Source organism: Mesocricetus auratus, unplaced genomic scaffold, assembly GCF_017639785.1.
Source record: "Mesocricetus auratus isolate SY011 unplaced genomic scaffold, BCM_Maur_2.0 Super-Scaffold_100013, whole genome shotgun sequence".
NCBI lineage: Eukaryota > Metazoa > Chordata > Mammalia > Rodentia > Cricetidae > Mesocricetus > Mesocricetus auratus.
In genome coordinates this window covers 14,903,198-14,923,552 of record NW_024429196.1, presented here as the reverse complement: position 1 = coordinate 14,923,552, position 20,355 = coordinate 14,903,198, and the positions used below count along the sequence as shown (strand labels likewise).

Genomic DNA, 20,355 nt, shown 5'->3' with positions numbered 1-20,355 from the left:
ACTGTTTAAAGGATAGAGACGAACAAAAATCACTTTGGGTTTCAGGCTGGAGAAGTCTCCTTGGCAGATGGCTTGCTTAGTAGTCAAGGTTCCTAAGGTTCTGCCCTGAGTATCACGCGCGCGCGCACACACACACACACACACACACACACACACACACACACACACACACACACACATTGGTTTGAAATGTAATGTTTTACAAGGTGGGGGAATACCATGATGTGGATATAGAAGAGTGTTTTCAAAAGCTAAAGTATTCCGGCATTGTTTTGTACTATGCCTGTGATAACTCAAGCGATTTCTGTAGCCTTTGCTATTTGAGCATGTCCAGTTTGGAGGAAAGACACTTGAAGGTTTTGAACGATGCTGAGAGGAGGCAAGCCCATATGTCACTACTCACTTCTCTTCCCTCCTCCCCTTTGTCCTTCAAGTATCCAGTTCCTTGATCTGTACATTGTAGGCAGTCTTTATATTGCATTTGATTTTTAACAGAATATCAGGCCTCTGTGCTTAGTAGTGGGGAGAGGCTGTGTGACCACCAAGAGCTGACTCAGCTCTTGGTGAGTACCACGTGCTTACAAGTTCTGAATGTGTGCATCTTACCACACGGTGCTCCCTACCACAGTGCTGCTACACAGCAGATGGGGGAATATGGAATAAATGTGGCACCCATAATCCCCTTTGCGTCCTGGCTGTGTTCTGAAGGTTAACTAGGTACACATTCTGTTTAGTTTAGGCTTTTGATCATTAAAGGTAGCAAATGGCGTATATTTCTGTTAAGTGGTAAATAAAAATACAGTTTTTACCAGAAGAATTATGACTTGCTTTTCCTTTTGATTTATGAAAGCTGAAAATAGAAAAGTTTTTCATGAACAAGAGGTTGAAAAATGCCTGGTGACCCTCCTGGGGTCTGACAGTGATGGAACCAAGATTGCTGCTTCCCAAGCTATTTCAGCCATGAGTGAGAACTCCAGCAGCAAAGACTTTTTCAACACCCAGGGTGAGTAAATCAGCGGGCAGAGCACCATTTTTTTAGTTACTGCTCTCTAGGCTGTGTGGAAGGGTTTGAACTCAGGGCTTACACTCGTTTCTCCACAGGGATTCCACAGATAGTTCAGTTGCTCAAAAGCGACAATGAGGAGGTAAGGGAGGCAGCTGCCCTGGCCCTGGCCAACCTGACCACCAACAGCTCTGCAAATGCCAAGTAAGTGCACCTAGCAAGTAAGTGAGCTCCAGAATCGTCCTAGCTCCTTTCCCCCCATCACTGGGATTACAGGCATGTGCAGCCATGCCTGGCGTTTGCATAAGTGCTGGGATCCAGACTCAGAACCTCATGCTCGTTCAGCAAGTACTGTATCAACAGTCTCCCCAGCCCCTCCAGCTAACTCGCACAACTTTCACTTCCTATGCAAATGAAAGTAAGCCATGATAGAAATATTCTTGACAACACTATTAAAAATGATAAGTTTTAAAGAGTTTAAAGATCCATTTTGAAAGGATGTAAACATGAGATATTAGGAGCATTTTAAAAAGTGAACTAAAGGCTGTGTGTGTGTGTGTGTGTGTGTGTGTGTGTGTGTGTGTGTGTGTGTGTATGATTTAGGAACCCCGTGGAATGTGTTTTGTAATTTTTAAAACTCATTATCTAAGTAGTCTATCACTAATGAGATGAAGGCTTTGCCATCTTCGCTGAGTTGCCAGGGTTCACCCTTGTGTAAATAGCTAAGCTGGAAACTGAACCCCACTGTGTCTGACTCCAAAGGCCATGTGCCTTCAGCCACAGAAGGTAACACAGCCTTGCAAGACAGGAATTTCCTGAACTCGGGTTTCATAAATAAGATAACCCTTTCCCTCCAAGCATCTTACTTAGTATGCACACTAACAATCATTTCTTATCTGTGTGTGTGTGTGTGTGTGTGTGTGTGTGTGTGTGTGTGTGTGTGATGGTCTGGCTAACATCGCCCTTTCTAACTTGAAACATGCTCGTCTTCACCTGCCATAGTCCTTCTTGACCTTCCTTCCCCTTTCTCTACTCCCACGCAAGCATTTTATAAGTTGCTAGCTGAATGACTAAAATCTAAACATGCCTTGGGAAAGCCTAGCAAAACAAAGGGAGTTCCTCTGGCAGAGGCAGTCGGAATCGCTTCCCAAGCCAGGGTCATTACCCTCTCCACCAAGCCTCTGACACAGTAAGCACTGGTTTGAAGACAGCAGCCCTACGATCTCAGAAAGTTTTATCAGCGACATTAAAATCTCTCCGTTGTCCACTTGGATTCACAAGGCATGTTTAGATTTTAGTGTACAAAGCCACATTCATGACTGGTAACCTCAAAAGAGGACTTTGGACCCCCAAGATTGGAGTTGTTGGTGACTGTGAGCCACTGTGTGGGCGCTGGGAATCATACCTTGGTCCTCTGCAAGAGTAACATACGTTTTAACTGCTGACCAACTCCCCAACCCTAAACTCCCCAACATATTTTTTATAGTATGTCAGTCTTGGTATATTTGTGCCAGATGCTGAAAACTGGAATCAGAAAATATCCTATGGTCAACCAAAAGCAGGAAGCCAGCCTGGCCAGCATGGAGATCCTTCTAGAATGCTAATAACTCAACAAATATCTAGCAGAAGTGACAGCAAATATGATTGGTTATTTTTAATAGAAAATGTTTTCTCCTTTGACTATATTTAAACACCAGTTAGCACAAACCTGGCTTTTCTGGGGTCCTCAGAATCCCCTTTTGGAAGCAAGCTATATCATCAAGACTCTCCCAGTATGAGCTATCTGCTACTGGGGTGGCTGCATTTGTGTTTTCCTGACTGCTTTCTGTGGCTCATCATGAAGGAAGGAGGCAAAGCCAACATTGAATCCAGGTGCATTTGAGAGCTATAGGACACCTACTCTTTTCTAACCTAATTAATTTGTAACAAAGAACTCTAATCGCCATAAATTCTGGGGGTATGTCTTGAGTTGTCCTGTCTCCCATAGTCACACCTTGGTGTGCCTAAAGTGAATTTCTAATTATTTTTTAAAATAATAGTTTTTACTTATTCTTGAAATTTTCATACACTATATACAATGTACCCTGACCATATCCACCCCCATTCTCTCTATCCACTTCCTGCCAGGACAGAACCCTCACCCGCATCTCCTTCCCAGCTTCAACTGCCTATTCACTGAGTTTGTGCTGCCCATAGGGGGACATATAGGGGGTTAGCCACGGCCACCTACTAAAGGCCACCCACCCCATGGAAAAGTGATTGATTCTCCCTTCCCCATCAGCCTTGCACTGCTCCTCAGCTAAAGTTTCAGAAGCCCCCTCTTTCTCATGCTAGAATTCCTAATCACCGTGACTTTGTGCAAATACCCACACCCACTATGGGTTCACAGGTCTGCACACATCATATCCAGAGGACAGAATTTCATACCCCCTTCCCCTTCTCCAGCTCTTATATACTTTCTGTGCCTTCTTATGAGATGTCCCTTGAGTCTTGTGTGGGGTAGATAGCTCACCTAGGGCTGAGCTGTCACAGTTATTTGTTCTCAAATCTGGGCCATCTTCTGGAGTTAAGGGCCTATTATGGAACCTGAGTGATATATGGGTAAAACAAAAGTACCGACTAAACTAAACCAAGCCAACTGGAAAAGGGAAAAGAAGAAGAGGGCAGAGAAGGAGAAAGAGGGGGAGAAGGAAGAGGAAGAGAAATAGGTAGCCAGGAAAACTATACTTTGAGGTGACTTTTTTTGCAAAAGTGACTAATGCATTTTCATTCTAATTTTTATGATCTAAAAATGGAACTTTTACAACCTATCTAAAATCAATCTCTCATCTAGTATATTGGATCTCAGGCCACAATGTTTCTTGTTTCTCACATGAAAACACATTCACCTATAACAATGATGTGTAAATGGGACACTTTCTCAACAGCATTAGCAAATAAATACCATGCTCATCCAGGCCCTTTTGTGGAAGGTTTTCAGGGTTGAAGTGTTTTAATAAGCACGAGGATGCTGGCTGGCTGTTAGGTGGTCTCTATGAATGAGGCTTCGTGGACACTCAGGCTTTCTGGACCTTTCAAACTTCATGTGCCCAGTTTGTAATGAGTTTGAATGAAGACTCTACACTGCTTCTTTTATCCCCTTTTGACTGTATAGTCTGCTGCTGATGCCACGTTGGGGGAGGGTTTGGAGGGAGGATGGGGAAAGTGGTGGGGTGTTGAATCTGTGACTGTGAAGTTTTCAGCAGTGCTGTTTTCCAGGACCCTTATGGGGCATGGGGTCACTCAGCCTTCGCTGAGTGCAGATTCTGGGGGAATGTTCTCTGGGGGTTTCCAAGGATTCTTTGGACCCTTTGTTGGAAGACTGCATTCATTCACCTTCAGTCTTTGCATGGACCTGTCTAGCTGACTCCATAACTTTATCCCTGCCAAAATCCCCTTGAAGCCCCTGCCATTCTGTGAATCAGAAGCCTGGGTGCCAGGAAACTAGCCTTACCTAATTTTATATGAAAGCCCTAAAGGAGGGTGTGTTTCTCAAGTGCATGTTCCAACTTCTCAGAGGCCCTTTCTATCCCACCTGCCAAGTTCTAAATGAGATTGTAGCTTACTTCATTAACACACTTACAAATCAACATTGCAGAGAACAACCAAGAGCAAAAATAGGCCAAAAATACGTTCTGGAAGTCCTTTCCAGTTCCAGAAGTGTTTTGCCTAGAGCATCTTGAACTGACAGCTCTCCTGCCTAGAATGTTTCTCTAGAAAGCTAAGTCAGATCACCTTGGGAATGCAGTCTACTATGTTGCCTATCCCCATTAGCTTACTATCTCCCATCTTGTGTGACTAAACTATTCGCTGAATTGCTATGTAGAGTCTGTCTCCCACTACCACCAGATCTGTGGAGGGAGAAGACTTTCTCCATTTATTGACACATCCCAAGCATCTAGAGCAACACTTTCCGACAGATAGATAAGGGTAGGGTGGGAGAGGAGATAAGAGGTGAGAGAGAGAGAGAGAGAGAGAGAGAGAGAGAGAGACAGAGACAGAGACAGAGACAGAGACAGAGACAGAGAGACAGAGAGACAGAGAGACAGACAGAGAGAATCAACCCAAAGGGGAAATGGGAATAGTGATGGGGAAACGGTGGTGGCTGGGAAAGCTGGAGGACCTGAAGAAGAGAAAACCCACTGAAAAGTGTTTCTTTCACTAATGGAGGGGAAGTTCCAGTTGGGGGGTTGAGGAGCATTCTCCCTATCTCCAGAAAATACTTCCAAGATCTTCAAGTTTTCATTCCCCATGGCAGTTGGACACTGAAGACATCTGCTGCCTCCATCAGACTTGGGTCAGGTAAGCCTAAGGGAAGATCGAGCCTGGAGTAGGAGCAGCTGCTCCTAAGGAAGATGAAGACGGCGAAACGGAAGAAATGACTGCAGAGGATTACTGGAGAATATCAGGAGGGGTAGCCAGCAGCAACCGCCCCAGTCCTTTAACAGAAAAGCCCGTGGTTTCTACAACCAGAAACTGTAGAAGCGAAATACAAGATGTCAACTTGGAAATGTACATGGACCAATACGAGTCAGGGACCTGCTTTGAAACTGGGATGTGGGTGGGTGTATAGTTAAAAAACAGTTTAAAAAGAAAAAATAATGAAAAATTTAAGACTATATTTGAACTCCTTTTTACCTTCTCTTTTTGTAAAGATTAAGTGGAAAATTACTATTGAATTTGAGTTTGAAACTAGAAGTAATCTTTGTTTTATATACAAATTTCAAGACATTTGCTTGTTTTGCAGTATTTCATGTGGTTCATTTCCAAAGGTAACATGATAAAGAAATCGTAACTGATTTTTTTTAAAGAATCACATTTTTTAGGCACAACTATTAGCACATTAAAAGGGAAAAGCTATGGTGTCAGTTACTATCCTGACTTCATTCCCTAGTCTTTAACCGATAAGACTCCCAGGAACGTTCTTCTAGAGAAAGTGGACATTGTGCTGAAAAGAAAACATTACTAGACTATTGACCGATAGTAAATTTAAATGAAATTATACTAGCGCCCCCTCCTTTTCCTTATGGACATCCTATACCTGGTATTGCATTGCCAAAACAGAGTGCAGACTTAGGTCTTACATACACACACACACACACACACACACACACACACACACACACACACCTTCCCCACCAAATGTTATGTGCACTACTGAGTATTTGAACTAGCCTACTTGGCTTGAATGGACTTTGTCTGCCTTCGTAAGTCTTCTAAGTACACCATTTGCTATCAAAAGAAATCGGCATTTTGCATTTCTCCTGGTTTTTGTTTCTAGCTCCTGTGATTCCAGCAGAACTTGAGGCAAATCCTAAGGACGGTGATTTGAAATATAACCTACTACCTAAAATCTAAATGTACATACAGTTTTAAGGATTTGGTTAGTTATTCTTTTTAAAAGATTTGACTTGCCGGGCGTTGGTGGCACACGCCTTTAATCCCAGCACTAGGGAGGCAGAGGCAGGCGGATCTCTGTGAGTTCGAGGCCAGCCTGGTCTACAGAGTGAGTTCCAGAACACCTCCAAAACAATACAGAGAAACCCTGTCTCAAAAAACCAAAAAAAAAAAAAAAAAAAAAAAAAAGATTTGACTTAAACCAGGCAGTGGTGGCGCATGCCTTTCATCCCAGCACTTGGAAGGCAGAGGCAGGCGGATCTCTGTGAGTTCGAGGCTGGGCTGGTCTACAAAGCTACACAGAGAAACCCTGTATAGAAAAATAACAAACAAACAAACAAAAAAAAGGTTTGAGTTCACACACGCGCGCGCACGCACACACACACACACACACGAAACAGAGAGAGAGAGAGAGAACTGAGAAGAGGCACTCTCTGTGTCTTCTCTGGAGCAGTTATTACTAACCTGTTAGATCCAACTTGAGCTGGACTCACCAGTGCAATTTCACAGCCTGTTTTAAACATATAGCAGTGACCAGTGGCATCAAAAGCATACTTTAATTACTTAAATAGAAGGAAAGCAAACACATACTTTTCTAGTCTCTTGCTACATATAGTCTGTAGATTTGTGTATTATAAAGCTTGTTTAGTAAGTTTGTGTTGTATAGGAGTGATTTTTAAAAATGTGACAGTTAAGTGCATGTTTAAAAGCATAGTCATAGACAAAAAATGATATGGTGGGCATTGGCTTCCATGGATTTTTTAAAATTTCACTTTGACAAAGTTCATAGGCATTTTAGTAAAGACATTTATCTCTTCCTATATTGAGTTCTCGTTAATAACTTTTGGATCTAAAAAAAATTTTGTATCAAAATGAACATTGACATTTTTAAAGAGTGACTGTCTTTAGAAATGTTTAATCTCAGCAATATTTTTGATATTACAGATTGTACTATCATCAGTAACACTAATAAATATAAACTTTAATGAGGCAAAAAAAACTTTTGGATCAAGTAAAGATTTAGTGGTTTTCTTAATAAACAGTAAAATGGCCATAGTTTGCCTATGTAAATGTAAGTTGTCGTGTATCTTGATGTCACAAAATCAATAGAAACTAGTTATGCTACCTACATTCCCATTGCTTTACTTAAGTGCATTACCAACCACTCACTCGCTTGTGCATGCTAGCTTTGCATCTGTGGATAGGCGTGCTTCTTTGAAAGTTATTACCTGTTTAAACAGCTCTTTACCGCCAAGAAAACTAAAGCTGCCTCCAAATGTAGCACCACTTAGATCACAGAGGCACCTTGAAGTCAATGGTGGTTCCTTCTAAAAGCCTTCTCTCCTTACTTTCCATCCTTTATTTTCTGCAGAACAAAGGTTAAGGAGTAAGAAGCAATGGACAGGAATCAAAGTACTTATTTGAAGGGTAGTGAAAGGCAAGGAGCGCCAGGGTCACCTGTTAGAAGTGAACGGAGAAAGAAGTCGCTTTAAGTGCAGAAATACAGTGGGAGAGGTGAACACAAGCCCAGTTAGAAGAATGGATGAAAACGGAGATGAAGAAGCAGCAGAGAAGGCTGTGAATGGGTAGCCCCTGGTTAACTTGGCACTGCTCCTCTTTCTCCGTATGCTGCTAATCTATTTGACAGTCCTCTGTGCGTAATGATTTTTGGAAATGAGAAGCTATTAATTTTTGGACGCAGGAAATAACTTCAGTTGAATTTCATGTTTTATTTACTCTGTACTTTTCTACCCAATTAATCATTTCAAATTTTTAAATGATGTATGCAAGTGCAGAGAGAATGATTTGCAGTTGACGTCCTTCTTAGTAGCTGGTCCTATATGTGATGAGAATAGTTTAAACAATTTATAACGTCACTGCCATCTGTTGGATCCGATCAGAATTAGAGTTTTTGAAGTTGTTCCCAAGAAAGGAAAGGATTCAATATCCTTTTGTTCTGTTTGCACTGCTAACTAAATGTACACATTGATAAATCATGGCAAGACTTAAAAGTAAGCATAAATATTGGTTGGGCATTTTAAAACATTACTTTTTTTTAAAAAAACAAAAGATACAAGTCTAGCAAATAGCAGTGAATAAATATAGAAAGCAATAACTACAATCATTTTAATACCTAAAGGAAAGTGAAAACTGGTAACTAAGGCTCAACTCTTCACAGGTAACAGTGAGTTCAACCATACTGACCTTGATTCTTTGTAGTCAGCCCACCTTTTCTCCTTGGAGACAGCTCTAAAGACCCTAGAGTTTCATAGACCCCTTCCTCCCCATTCCCTTGTGAAATGTCCAGCTTTTTATGTGGCCTCTCCATTACCCACAAGAGCATCAACCCAAGAAAGTTTTTAATTTTAGCATATAAATTGATCACTTAAAATAATAATAAATTGATTAATTGTTGGGCTACCTCAAGTCTTCACAATAGTAGAGACAAGTCTCTAGGGACTGCTCTACTTTTGTGACCTCTGGCCAAGACCACAAGAGCTGACCACAAGAGGCAGGCCCACAGGGCTCCACACAGAGATAGATAGAGTACCCCATGTTAGATGTGTGCCTGGGTGCTTTGTTAATTTTCAAATAGCTTCAACTGTATATCTGAGTCAATATGAATGACAGGTCATTTTGTAGTATTGGGTATTAAAATTTCTCTTGACTAATACAGAAACAAAGAAAACATTCTTACCCATTAAATAAAGCTGGACAAAGGCAGGTAATACCACTTTAATGCTCATGAAAAATAAAAGTATTATGTGGAGAAAATTTTTAAAGGTATTCCCAGTGTAGATTTTTAAAGACTATTGCAAAAATCTGTACCACAAGCATGTCTCAAGACAAGTCAAGGACTCAGTTAGTGACCATGCTATGTGACAGTCCTGAGACAGTCAGAGATGGTCGGAGCTGAAGTGGGAATTATCTCTGACCTGTGCAGAAAGTGTGTGTGTGTGTGTGTGTGTAAATAAAGCTGGGGTGGGGCTGCTAATATGATACGCTGTGTTTATTTGTTATACCGCTTCTTTGTATGTCTTAACTTGCAGATGTGGTGCTGAATATCCCTAGAGTCGCCGATATTTTATTGTAGAATAATGACTGTAACAGAGAAAGGGATGGCTGGTTATTTTGAAGACAAGAAAACAACAAAATACATCTGTTAAAAGTGGCCACACGCCACGCCTTCCCTTCTCCCCCGGCATCTCTTGCAGGGAGGGAAGCTGCACACCCTTCCGAGATGGCTGCAGTTGTGTGCTATCGTCCTTTGAGAATTACGGCCGGACCCACTTCTCCGCAGCGCTCTGATTCACTTAGGATAAGTAATCTCGGGACTCAAAACACTTAAAGAAACATTGGCCATCGAAATGACCCACGAAAGACGCAAACTCAGCGCATAGGTTTGATGTATGGGTCGGACCTAAAGCCCAAGCCGCGCCGTTATTGTCTTTGTCGGGTAGGGTTTTTCTTAAGAAATTGGTTTTCCGAGTGATTTCCCTTCACCCACGGCTGTAGGAACCACGTCTTCCTACTGCCCCCTAGTGGCGGATCAGGAGAAAGTTGGGGGAGGGGCAAAAATGGATGGCATGCTCTGTGTTTTAATGAAACACACACTAATTTAATTTGAAACACTCTGGTGAGCCTAAAATAATATTTTTGGAACATTATTAAAAGATTGTGATCTGGAAAGCATTTCATTGTGATAGTACTCTACTGCTAAATGCACGGCTACCAGATGTTTGTGTCTGTCTTTGTCCCTTTCTGAGGTGCAGTCATTTCAAAATGTTTTGACACCTTTTTTGTTTTGTTTTGTTTTCTAGCGGTGGCTGAATATCTGCCGTGCTGTGTTATCACAGGGACAAAAGCAGCACGTTTGAGCAATAGACACTAATGAATCCCATTGTAACAGAAAATATTATTTAAAATTTTTGTGTAAATTTGTTGTAAAATTCTAGAAGCTTGGCAGTCTCCCAATAGAAATGAAAGGCAACATGAATTGAGCTGGTTTAGGAGGGCTGGCTTTGTTTTAAGAATGATCCTTTTTTAAACTATGGGTGATATTTCATAGAGCTCGGTACTTTAGAAGTCCTCTAAGAGCCCCTGAGATTAGACAGTAGGTAAAGGCACATGTAGTAAACCCAATGTCTTGAGCTGGATGCCCAGGTCCTACCTAGCGGAAGGAGAAACATGACTCTCAAGGGTTGCCCTTTGACCCGCACGTGTACACCATGGTGCAGATACACGTTTGCAATAAATAGTAATAAAATTTTTGTGATAAAACAGGAAGTATCTTCATGACATGCTCATGAATTATTCCTGTATCCCTTTCTTCCAAATTACCGAGTGGCTGTTTCTTGCATCCACCCTTTTTAGCTCCTCTATTCCTGACCACATGGTAGTATTTTGTCATTAATTTGCTTATATTGGCTGGGGAAAAATCATGCTGGAGTTAAAAGGCACCTCGAATGAAAAACTGAGTTTTCAATAAAACTGCTTGATTCCCTGTGCCTACTTTGTGGCAGCGGATGCTTGCCAGACCTTGACAAACAGTTTGAATTTGATTAGCTACCAGTTTTGTGAGGCTCAGTGAATCTCATAAAATGTTCAATTAGAAAATTATCTGCGCCGCTTTTATTACCTACAGAGCAGGGCTGATATTTGCATAACATTTTAAAGTTGCTGGTACTCTCTGGTTTCCGGCATTACTGATTTCCACAGGAAATTATCAAACAGATTGGATATCCTTAGATTACTTCTCTTTTAATTTGAAGTCTATTTAAACCTATACGTTAGTTTGTATTCACCCTTGACTTTTCATATTAATCACTTGGGAATAGGCCCTTACTGCTGATTAATTGTGCCTCCATGGAAAGGCTCAGATCCGATTGTGGAGAAGCTGCCTCCATTCTAGTCCCACAGGTCTATTTTGGCTGTCTGGCTGAAAAGTTGTCTGAAAGTGAAGGGTTCAGCCTCACATGCAAATGGTGAAATATGGTCTTATTTCCTGTGACCCACAAAAATCCTCCTGCTAGTATCTCATGGATATTAGATTCTGTTGCTGTTGGTAACTGGCTAAGCACCCCAGTGGAGTGTATCTTTGGATCCCACTGCTGTCTTATGTGTGAAGGACTGTCCTTGTCGTTGTCACGGGCAATTATTCACGAGCAAACAGAGGCATGGTACTTCTCCAGGTTACAGAGGGAGGCAGGACACTCACACCGACACAGCATCCTACCCCTGCCTGCCCCTCTGTGGCCTGCACCTCTGTGGAGCTGGGGTTCTCTCCACCATTGCAGTTTTTTTCCCTGCCTCTGTTGCTCAGCAAATGTGGGAGGCTCCTGTTCTCTGTGTGGAACTTAGTCTGTATCTCTAATCCCGTCCTTTCCTTTCTCTCTGCCTCCCCCTCCATCTTTCCCCTCCAAACTCCTCTCTCCTTCCCTCCCATCTTCTCTGCCTCCCCTAATTTCTCATTCCTTGAACAACAAAATGAAGCAAATACACCCTACATTTGTTTTCCTTGGAGAGGGAAGGCAGTCACAGAAAATATTGTTTTCTGAAAATATTGTACTGCTTGAAACAATGATATCTGGACATGATGGTGCATGGCTGTAATCCCAGCACCTGGGAGGTGGGGGCAGGTCATCTTTGACTATGTAGTGAGTTGGATGGAGGCTTGCCTGAGCTATAGGAAACATGGCTTCAAGCAAGCAAACAGATAAAACAAATACCTTAATGATAAATGTGAAGAGAGAACAGATTAAAAGTCACGCTGTTGGGATTTTAATCATGTGCATGTTTTTAACCCCTTCACAAACACTTTATATCTGTCTGAATTGTTTCTCAGCTAGGAAATAATAGCCGGACTGTAGGTTGCCCACTGGCTTGGACCTGTTAGTCACTCGTGGTTTGGCAGGTGTCCTGGTTCTTCCAATCATCTCTTCTCTTCCAATAGGGACTTGAGGGGTCTCCCTCTCTTTGGCATTCTGCCCTTTATCTAAAAATGCATCTTTGGGCTTAGGATCCTGCTATAATAACATAACCACTTTCTCCCAGTGCTTTCTGAGTAGGGTGCTGCTCTAGCTGTAGAGCTGCAGTGAGGACGGAGACAAAGGCCCTGGGGACCTGCCCTCCTCGAGCTTGATATAAACTCACAACCATTATTTTGAGACAGTGCATGGCTAGTAGCTCAGGTTATCCCAATGCTCCTGTGTTAGCTTCCCAAGTGCCAGGATTACAAGCAAGCATCAGCACACCAGTCATCTTAAAATATTAATTTCAAAAGTGACAGAAGTGTAAGTGAAACAAAATATCACAATGTCATAAAGAGACGAACAATCCCAGGGTCTTAAGAGGGGCCCCAGGGACCTGTATGGAGCTAATAGAGGAAGAGGGACATAGCTCGGTGCTGGGGATTTACATTTTTTTCAGTCACGCCAGAGCATTCAGTGTCCTTATTAAGAAAATAAAATGATATCTTTAATTAACATGGGATGCTATTCTGTGTCATTTACAGATATCACAGACCAATTTCCAGGGGAATCACAGACATTTGATAACTGCAAAAGCCATTTATTCTGAGCAGCCAAGCACCTTGGCCATCATTCCTATTTTATTAGGAGCCAGGGCATCTATGTAAAATGAAGAGAGTTGTTCTCTCCCCATGGCAGGTAGTTAATTACTGGCAGAGCAGTCTGGCTTTTGAAACCGAGGCTGGTGAACATGTAAGGAAGTGAAGAATCGTGATTGAATAGATAAGTCAATAAAGACCACTCGTCACTCTGTGTAAGAAAATTACATTTGATTCCCTTGGACTTTGATTGGCTGCCTCCAAACATGTAACAAAAACAACCTGGGCTGTCTGTAGAAGTGCTAGGCTAGCATGCTTGAACTACGATTGCGTAGTTCTTCATGGAATTAAGTAAACAACCTATGAACATAGTTCCTCAGATTGCACAGAAACCACAATGTCAGAGATGCTGTAAGAAAAGAACACTCTTGGAGCCTCAGAGCAACATCCAAGGCAAATCATTAGGATACAATCCACTTTCATGTATTTCTGAGTATTTTATTGCATCTTTGTTTTCTGTGTCTTTGACTAACACTTCATAATAAGCATTTTCTGCTTTAAAATCTCTCATTTTAAGCATATGCCTGCAATTGTGACTTCACCCTTTAGAGTCCAAGGTTCTTTAAACACTATTTAAAGGAAGAAATCTTCTGGGCTAGTTTTGTCAGCCCTGGTGCGCTGCTGTATTTGGGGGGGGGCAGGGGAGGAGGATGTGCCAGCAATCTGAAGCTGAGGGCGGCTGCCAGATGATCCCTGTTTTCAACTCCAGAGAGGACAATGTACCACATATTTTGCCTTTTTGGTTGCGAGCCTCCGCTCTAACTGTTGAGCCATCTCTCCAGTACAACACCACACTTTTTGGATCATTGAAAACTGGCAGGAACAGGAAGAGAGTCAGGACTCCTGCTCTCTGCCTTCTAGCTCTGGCTGTGGTAACCAGGAGATGTCCCACACCTGCTTGTCAGAGGTGCAGCGTCACCTGCACAGGCCTCCTGTCAGCTGGCACAGCCACAGGTGCCATCCTAAGCCTGGCTGTGTGTGCCTCTCTCTACCATGAAGCCTGCCTGTGCCAATATGTCTTCCTTGGTGCGACAAAACTTGGAGACATATGAAAAGTCATGCTGGTGGAAACGGTTGTAATCACTGTTAACAAACAAGGTTCTTACTGCCAACATTACCATCTGTTCCACCGGGTTCCACATATTACCCTGTATGTGGGCTCTGTTAAACAGATTTCCAGAATGCCCAAGGTCGCCCTTGATTCATGTAACCAGCCATTACAGATCTGTCGAACACGACTCTCAAACCAGGAGAAAGATCCAATTTGTGACACACTCAGAACCATTGTTTGCAAAGACAGTGACTCCCCCAGTACGAGAAATCAGCAGGCTCCTAAGACATCCTTTGTTTAAAGGATAAAATGTCATTACTTAATCTCATCTGAAAGCTGTCTCAGTGTAGCTAGAGCACTGAGGTGAGGACTGGATGAAGTGGATGCAATCCAGGTCAGCCTGGACAAAGAAAATGGGCCCCCAAGTGTGCCCTCCCTCGCTGTCCCTTCTCAACCCACCCAAAGGTTTGCTTCACTACCTTGAGTTAATCCAAGGCATTAAAATATTTTGGTCTCCCCAAGACAAAATAAGGGGCAAACATTGACTCTACGGAGCCAGTGTTGGGCAGTAGGCACGGCAGAGGAGAGGGTGATTGTCAAGGAGGTCACACCAAGGCCGCACAGAGCAGCTGAACAGGTACTGAATGGGATGTAGTTCTTCAGGAGGAAATACAGGAGGGCGGCGGTGGGGAAGGGTGTTTAGAGAAAAAGGGAACATCAGTGCAAACATACACGTGTGAAATAGCATTGTAAGCTATCTGTTGACGCTATGATTGTAATGGAATTTTTTCTTTAGTGAAATCTGGTATCCATTTTTGGGGGGACGTAGTTCGCTGCTTTTGTCTGTTGTTTTGTTTTGATTTTTTTTGTTTGTTTGTTCAATTGATTATAGGTTTGGGGAACTCCAGTGTAAAACTGCTGAATTCCATGACAAATGCTGTGAAATAACTACATTTTGCTATGTTTGATTGTGAATGTTTGTGCCAAAACACTGTTTTATGAGTAAAAAGAAATGTGTATATTTAATAAAGGTTTGAGTGCAGGTTTAAAAAAAATCACTGAGTTTGGGGATCTAGAAACCTTTTACTGAGGAAAAGCCATTTGCACCAAACTGGAAAGGGATTATCTGAAGAGAAGGATGTGTGTGACTGTCCCGAGGTAAGATACCGAAACAGGGACAGGAGAGGAGTGAGTGTGGGGTGACAGAGGGGGCAGGGCCAGGCGTGCAGGACTTGGGGAGCTGCGTGAGTGGTTCAGACTTTATCCTGACAATGGGAAACTGTGAAAGTTTGGAGTAAGCAATATGATTATAATTTTAAAATATTGCATTATCAGTAAGAGAGAGAGGGTTGAAGGAGCATGAGACGTATTAGGTAAGTCTAGTTGTGTTCCTTGCTTCACGATGGGCTTATACTCCCACAAACCCATTGAATCCAAATGCAGTTAACATACCTAACCTACCTGACATCATAGCCTCCTGACACCGCACACTGTGGGGTACCAGGGAGGGGATAGGCTGAAGCAGGAAGAAAAGAGTGCAGGGAGTGAGAAGTAGTGGATTGTGGCATATATTGAGATATTGCCAACCTGGCAAAATGTCCAAATTGAAAATCTGTAGTATGGTTTCTGTTGAATGTCTGTTTTGAAAAATACCAACTCAAACTGTAAGTCAAGGGCCATTTGCCTGTGTGGACCGTCTATATTGATGTCAATCCACATGAGAGGGAGTCAGTTTGGATTTAGTTGGAGGATGAAAAAAAGAGATTGAGATGAGAAATAGTGGTAAAGGGAGGAGTATTCAGGACCTGATGAGGTTGGACACACTGAACTGCTAGACCACACCTCTGTTCTTCACACATACACACAGATGTTTTTACTCATCTCCATATTTGTTGTTAACTTGCTTTTTAAAATTTACACTTAAGCTCATTTAAGTAAACTCCAACTGGATGGCAATGATTATAGTAAATATCAGAAAATATTTTCCAACTATTGTGGTGACATATGGCCCTATAATTCTGGATTTCACAATACAGCAGTTTGACTTCTGTCTCATTTGCTTGGATAATGCTTCAGGAAACTGAAACAGGTTTTTAAAACATTACAGCCTTTGGTTTCTGGATGTCCCCATCAGAAACAGAAAAAAGTAAAGCAAAATATCATGGATTTGAAAGAAACATGATGAATGCAAAATTTTAATATACAGTTTTATATTCTATTCCTGTCACTGTAGTTTGTTTTTAGGCAACAAGGGTTTGGTTTCCTGCCACAAGTTCCTTTTGGTAATTGGTTTTAGAATGGAAACTTGAGGCAGAGAGTGGAGGTCCAAGGCACGCCTTTCTAACCAGGCCTGAAAGTTTGGTTTATCTTTGGGAGGCTACTCTGCTCAGGGCAGTAATAGTTATCTTCCACTGTGCACCAGGAACTTGGACTTTTTAGGCAGCTAGGTTTTTGTGTCCTTTCTTTCATTGTCTTTAAAAAGAGCAATGACAGGAGCCATCCATAGACAAAGGTAAGGCATGTCTTTCCTATACAATGCAGAGCACAAGGACTCGGGACTCAGGAATCCCTCGTGGAAACCCCTAGTCTTGACCCATTATTTCTTAGTTTCGTTGTTGCTACTGCTGCTGCTGCTGCTCTTCCTCCTCCTCCTCCTCCTTCTCCTCCTTCTCCTCTTTTTTCTTGCTAAACACAAGCTGAGTCTTTTTATTGTTTTTATTCCATTTCATTACTTTGCCTGATGTTTTGCCTGTGTGTGTATCTGTGTACCACTTGAATGACTAGGGATACTAGAAGAGGACATTCAGTGTCCTGGAACCAAGTCCTTTGCAGAGAAATAACTGTCCCCAACTAAGTGCCAAGCTATCTCTCCAGCCCTCCTGCTTCTTAGTTTGTTTTCATGAGAAACTGAAAAAATAAAATGAGGTGTGCTACCAAGTTTCCAAGAATAAAAATCCCAACTACTTGACAAAGGAATCATGTATCTTGGGCAAGATATGCTTGTAGTGGTTAAAGATTCAAAGCATGTGACACAAGGAGCTGGGTTGCATTGTGCCCAAAGAAATTAGTCAGAAGAAGAGGAGTTTTGAAAAGATTTCAGTGTGTGTCAACTAGAAAAATACATTGAACTTGAATTTCTGGGGGTTGGCAGGTAGTTTCGTGGAAAAGTATATATAAAGAAAGCCCTGGGTTCTGTTCCTGGCATGTGCACACGAGCCACACACACACACACACACACACACACACACACACACGCGCATGCATGCGCATGCGCATGCACATTCACGTATAAATGCTATAGAAAAAAATTTTAAATTCAGTATTTGAACTGTAAATTACATAAGTAAAATATGAGAAGTTCCTATTAAAACCATAAGCTCTAGGTTATTCTTATTCATTGTTCAGCTCTTTGACTAAAATCAAATATAAAATCTTCCTTATTTATAAAACCAAATGACGGGCTGGAGAGATGGATCAAGCGTTAAAGGCTAGGCTCACAACTAAAAATAAATAAATAAATAAAACCGAATGACTACTTAAGAGTATTTTATCCCAAGGAGAGGAAGCTAACACAGGCCTCCAGCTACTATACTCAGATGTAGGGCCTTCCAACATGTTTATACAAGTCAATTTTGGTAACATTTTCCTAAAGAAAGAAAGATGTCACAGGAAGGGTTAATTGTATCCTAAGAGCAAGAAGAAGCATGGAAATGAAATGTACACCTTGAAGGCAACAAGTATATTGGAAGGACTGACCTATATAAGCCAAGGATGCAGGCAGGCGGGCCTATGGGTCAAACCTGCCAGGCCGTCATTAACCCTGGGCTTGGTTCTCTTTCCCTCTGAGCCCCTTTATATGATCATCACAGCCCCCTCTCTCTGAGGACCACTGCTCTCCCTACCCAGATTTCTTTTGTCCTCTGCTCTGTGATGGACAAGACAATTGTCCTAACTTTTGTCTTTGAGGACACAGGTCATCCCTCATAGTAAACGGATTTAGATGATATTATCAAATTAAATGCACAGGGACATTGGAGGCTAAACCAGACAGAATTTTCTTCTTCTTCTTCTTCTTCTTCTTCTTCTTCTTCTTCTTCTTCTTCTTCTTCTTCTTCTTCTTCTTCTTCTTCTTCTTCTTCTTCTTCTTCTTCCTCTTCCTCTTCCTCTTCCTCTTCTTCCTCTTCTTCCTCTTCTTCCTCTTCTTCCTCTTCCTCTTCCTCTTCTTCTTCTTCTTCTTCTTCTTCTTCTCCTTTTTTCTGTTTTATACCATACTAAATGAAAAACAATACATCCACTATAAATTTGAGATGTTCAAATTTGAGATATTTATGTTATTGAAGCCTCAAATTTTTTGTTGACTTGATCACATTAGGTAAATAATTGTTGTTGTTGTTAGTATTATTAATGTAATTTTGTGTTACTGGGCATTGAAACTAGAGCTGCATATGTGCTAGGTAAGTGTTCTACTACAAGGCTACATTTCCTGGGCTCATTGTCTGTTTCCCTTTTTCTTTTGAGATTGTCTCTCCAAGTAGCGAGGGATAAACTTGAACTCACCTCACAGTCCAGACAGGCCTTGAACTCTTTGCTGTCCCCACAGCTGAGATGACAGACCTGGCATGTCTGACCCCTGTGGGCCCTTCAGACCAGTGTTCTCCACATATCTCATTACATAGGGTTATTTTTCAGGCACTTAACACATGTAGTCCCTCCCATCAAATGTGTTCAATCTTTAACCATCACAAGCATGCTTGGGCCAAAATACACAACTCTTTTGTCAAGTACTGGGGGTTGCAGTTCATCAACAATGAGGGAACCAAGGCATCAAGAACCAGTGATATCATACCCACAATCAAGGGCAGACAGCTATGAATTTAGCCATGAATGTTAGTGCTCAGTGGCTTACCCCACTCATACAGTCATGCCCAGGGAATGGTGCCACCCATGGTGATCAAGTTTTCCCACCTCAATTACCAGAATCAACCCCCCAAAGACATGCAACCAAATCAGGACACCCCCTCATTGGACTCTTCCCAGGTGACTCCAGGTTGCATCAAGTTGACAATTAATGATATTGTCACTGAGGAAATCAACCAAACAAACACCAAGGACCTAAGAGATGTGAAAGGTTTTGATTACGCATTTTTCTGTAAGCCTAAGAAAGGATCCCTGGATTTCATTCATTTTCCCCTGATTGCACTTAGGTCACTAGCACCCCATTCTGGGTTCATTGCATGACAAATCATCCTGTTTCTAAAATCGTTGTCTCTGTGCTCATTCGAGTGAACTCGGTTACAAACTCCTCTGATACTGCCTTGAAGTGAAAGAATAGCATTCCTTTCTCCCTGCTGTGCACAGTGCTGCTGCAGAAGCTGAGGCTATTGATCCACTGATCAGCATCCTGTCGAGCAAGCGGGATGGAGCCATCGCCAATGCTGCCACCGTGCTGACCAACATGGCCATACAGGAGCCTTTGCGCAGCATCATTCAGAGCCACGAAGTGATGCACGCGCTACTGGGCCCACTGCAGTCCACCAACACAGTGGTGCAGAGTACCGCAGCGCTCACCGTGGCTTCCACTGCCTGCGATATGGAGGCCCGCAACGAGGTGAGGCTGGACTGGTACATGATTTGTAGTCATTCCATCTGCACAGACCACTACCCAATCTTCTCTGCCTGTCCTCATTCCTGTCGGCACGGTTTCTTCCCACCCATCTACGGGGCGTCCAGCGAGCCACGGGGTATTTTTTAACCTACTACGCTGTGCCAGGCACTTGCTGGACGTTGGAAATGTGATAGGCAGAAACAGTGCTGTGACCATGCTTTTGTATGCTAGCAGAGGGGTCTGCCTAGCCTGGGACACTGCCAAAGATGCTTTCCTGCTTTCCCTACCCATACTAACCCTTTAGCTTGTGACCCTCCTTACACCATTGCAAGGTCCCAGTGAGTAAGAGAGAAGCTGGTAGGCTTTATATACAAAAATCCCTGCATGACCTGCAACAGCATTTCCTAGAACGTCACAATACAGAAACACCTGCTGTCCATGTCAATGTGCCTTCTTATTTTACCTCCTTTTCTCTGAATGGAAAGGTAGTCTCCCCTTTTATCCACCTGGTAAATTCCTCCTCCCGTTCAAAGCCAGCTCCTCAAGTGGCCTTTCTCCAGCCCTCCAGTTTGGCTGGACAACCCCCCCCCAACCCCCGCCAGCTCCTGTTACTCCCCATGCCTTTCCTTGTC

The 20,355-nt window shown here is 42.5% G+C and overlaps 1 protein-coding gene across 3 annotated transcripts in view; it reads left to right on the top strand.

Moving 5' to 3' along the window:
- Positions 1–20,355, top strand: part of Armc3 (armadillo repeat containing 3) — an 87,594-nt gene that overhangs the window by 42,599 nt on the left and 24,640 nt on the right. For all 3 annotated transcript variants that reach the window (XM_040755417.1, XM_040755418.1, XM_021234461.2), the window contains exons 9-11: positions 851–1,003; positions 1,102–1,207; positions 19,477–19,726. In XM_040755417.1, coding sequence (XP_040611351.1) covers positions 851–1,003; positions 1,102–1,207; positions 19,477–19,726 — 509 coding nt within the window. The remainder of the gene's footprint in view (positions 1–850; positions 1,004–1,101; positions 1,208–19,476; positions 19,727–20,355) is intronic.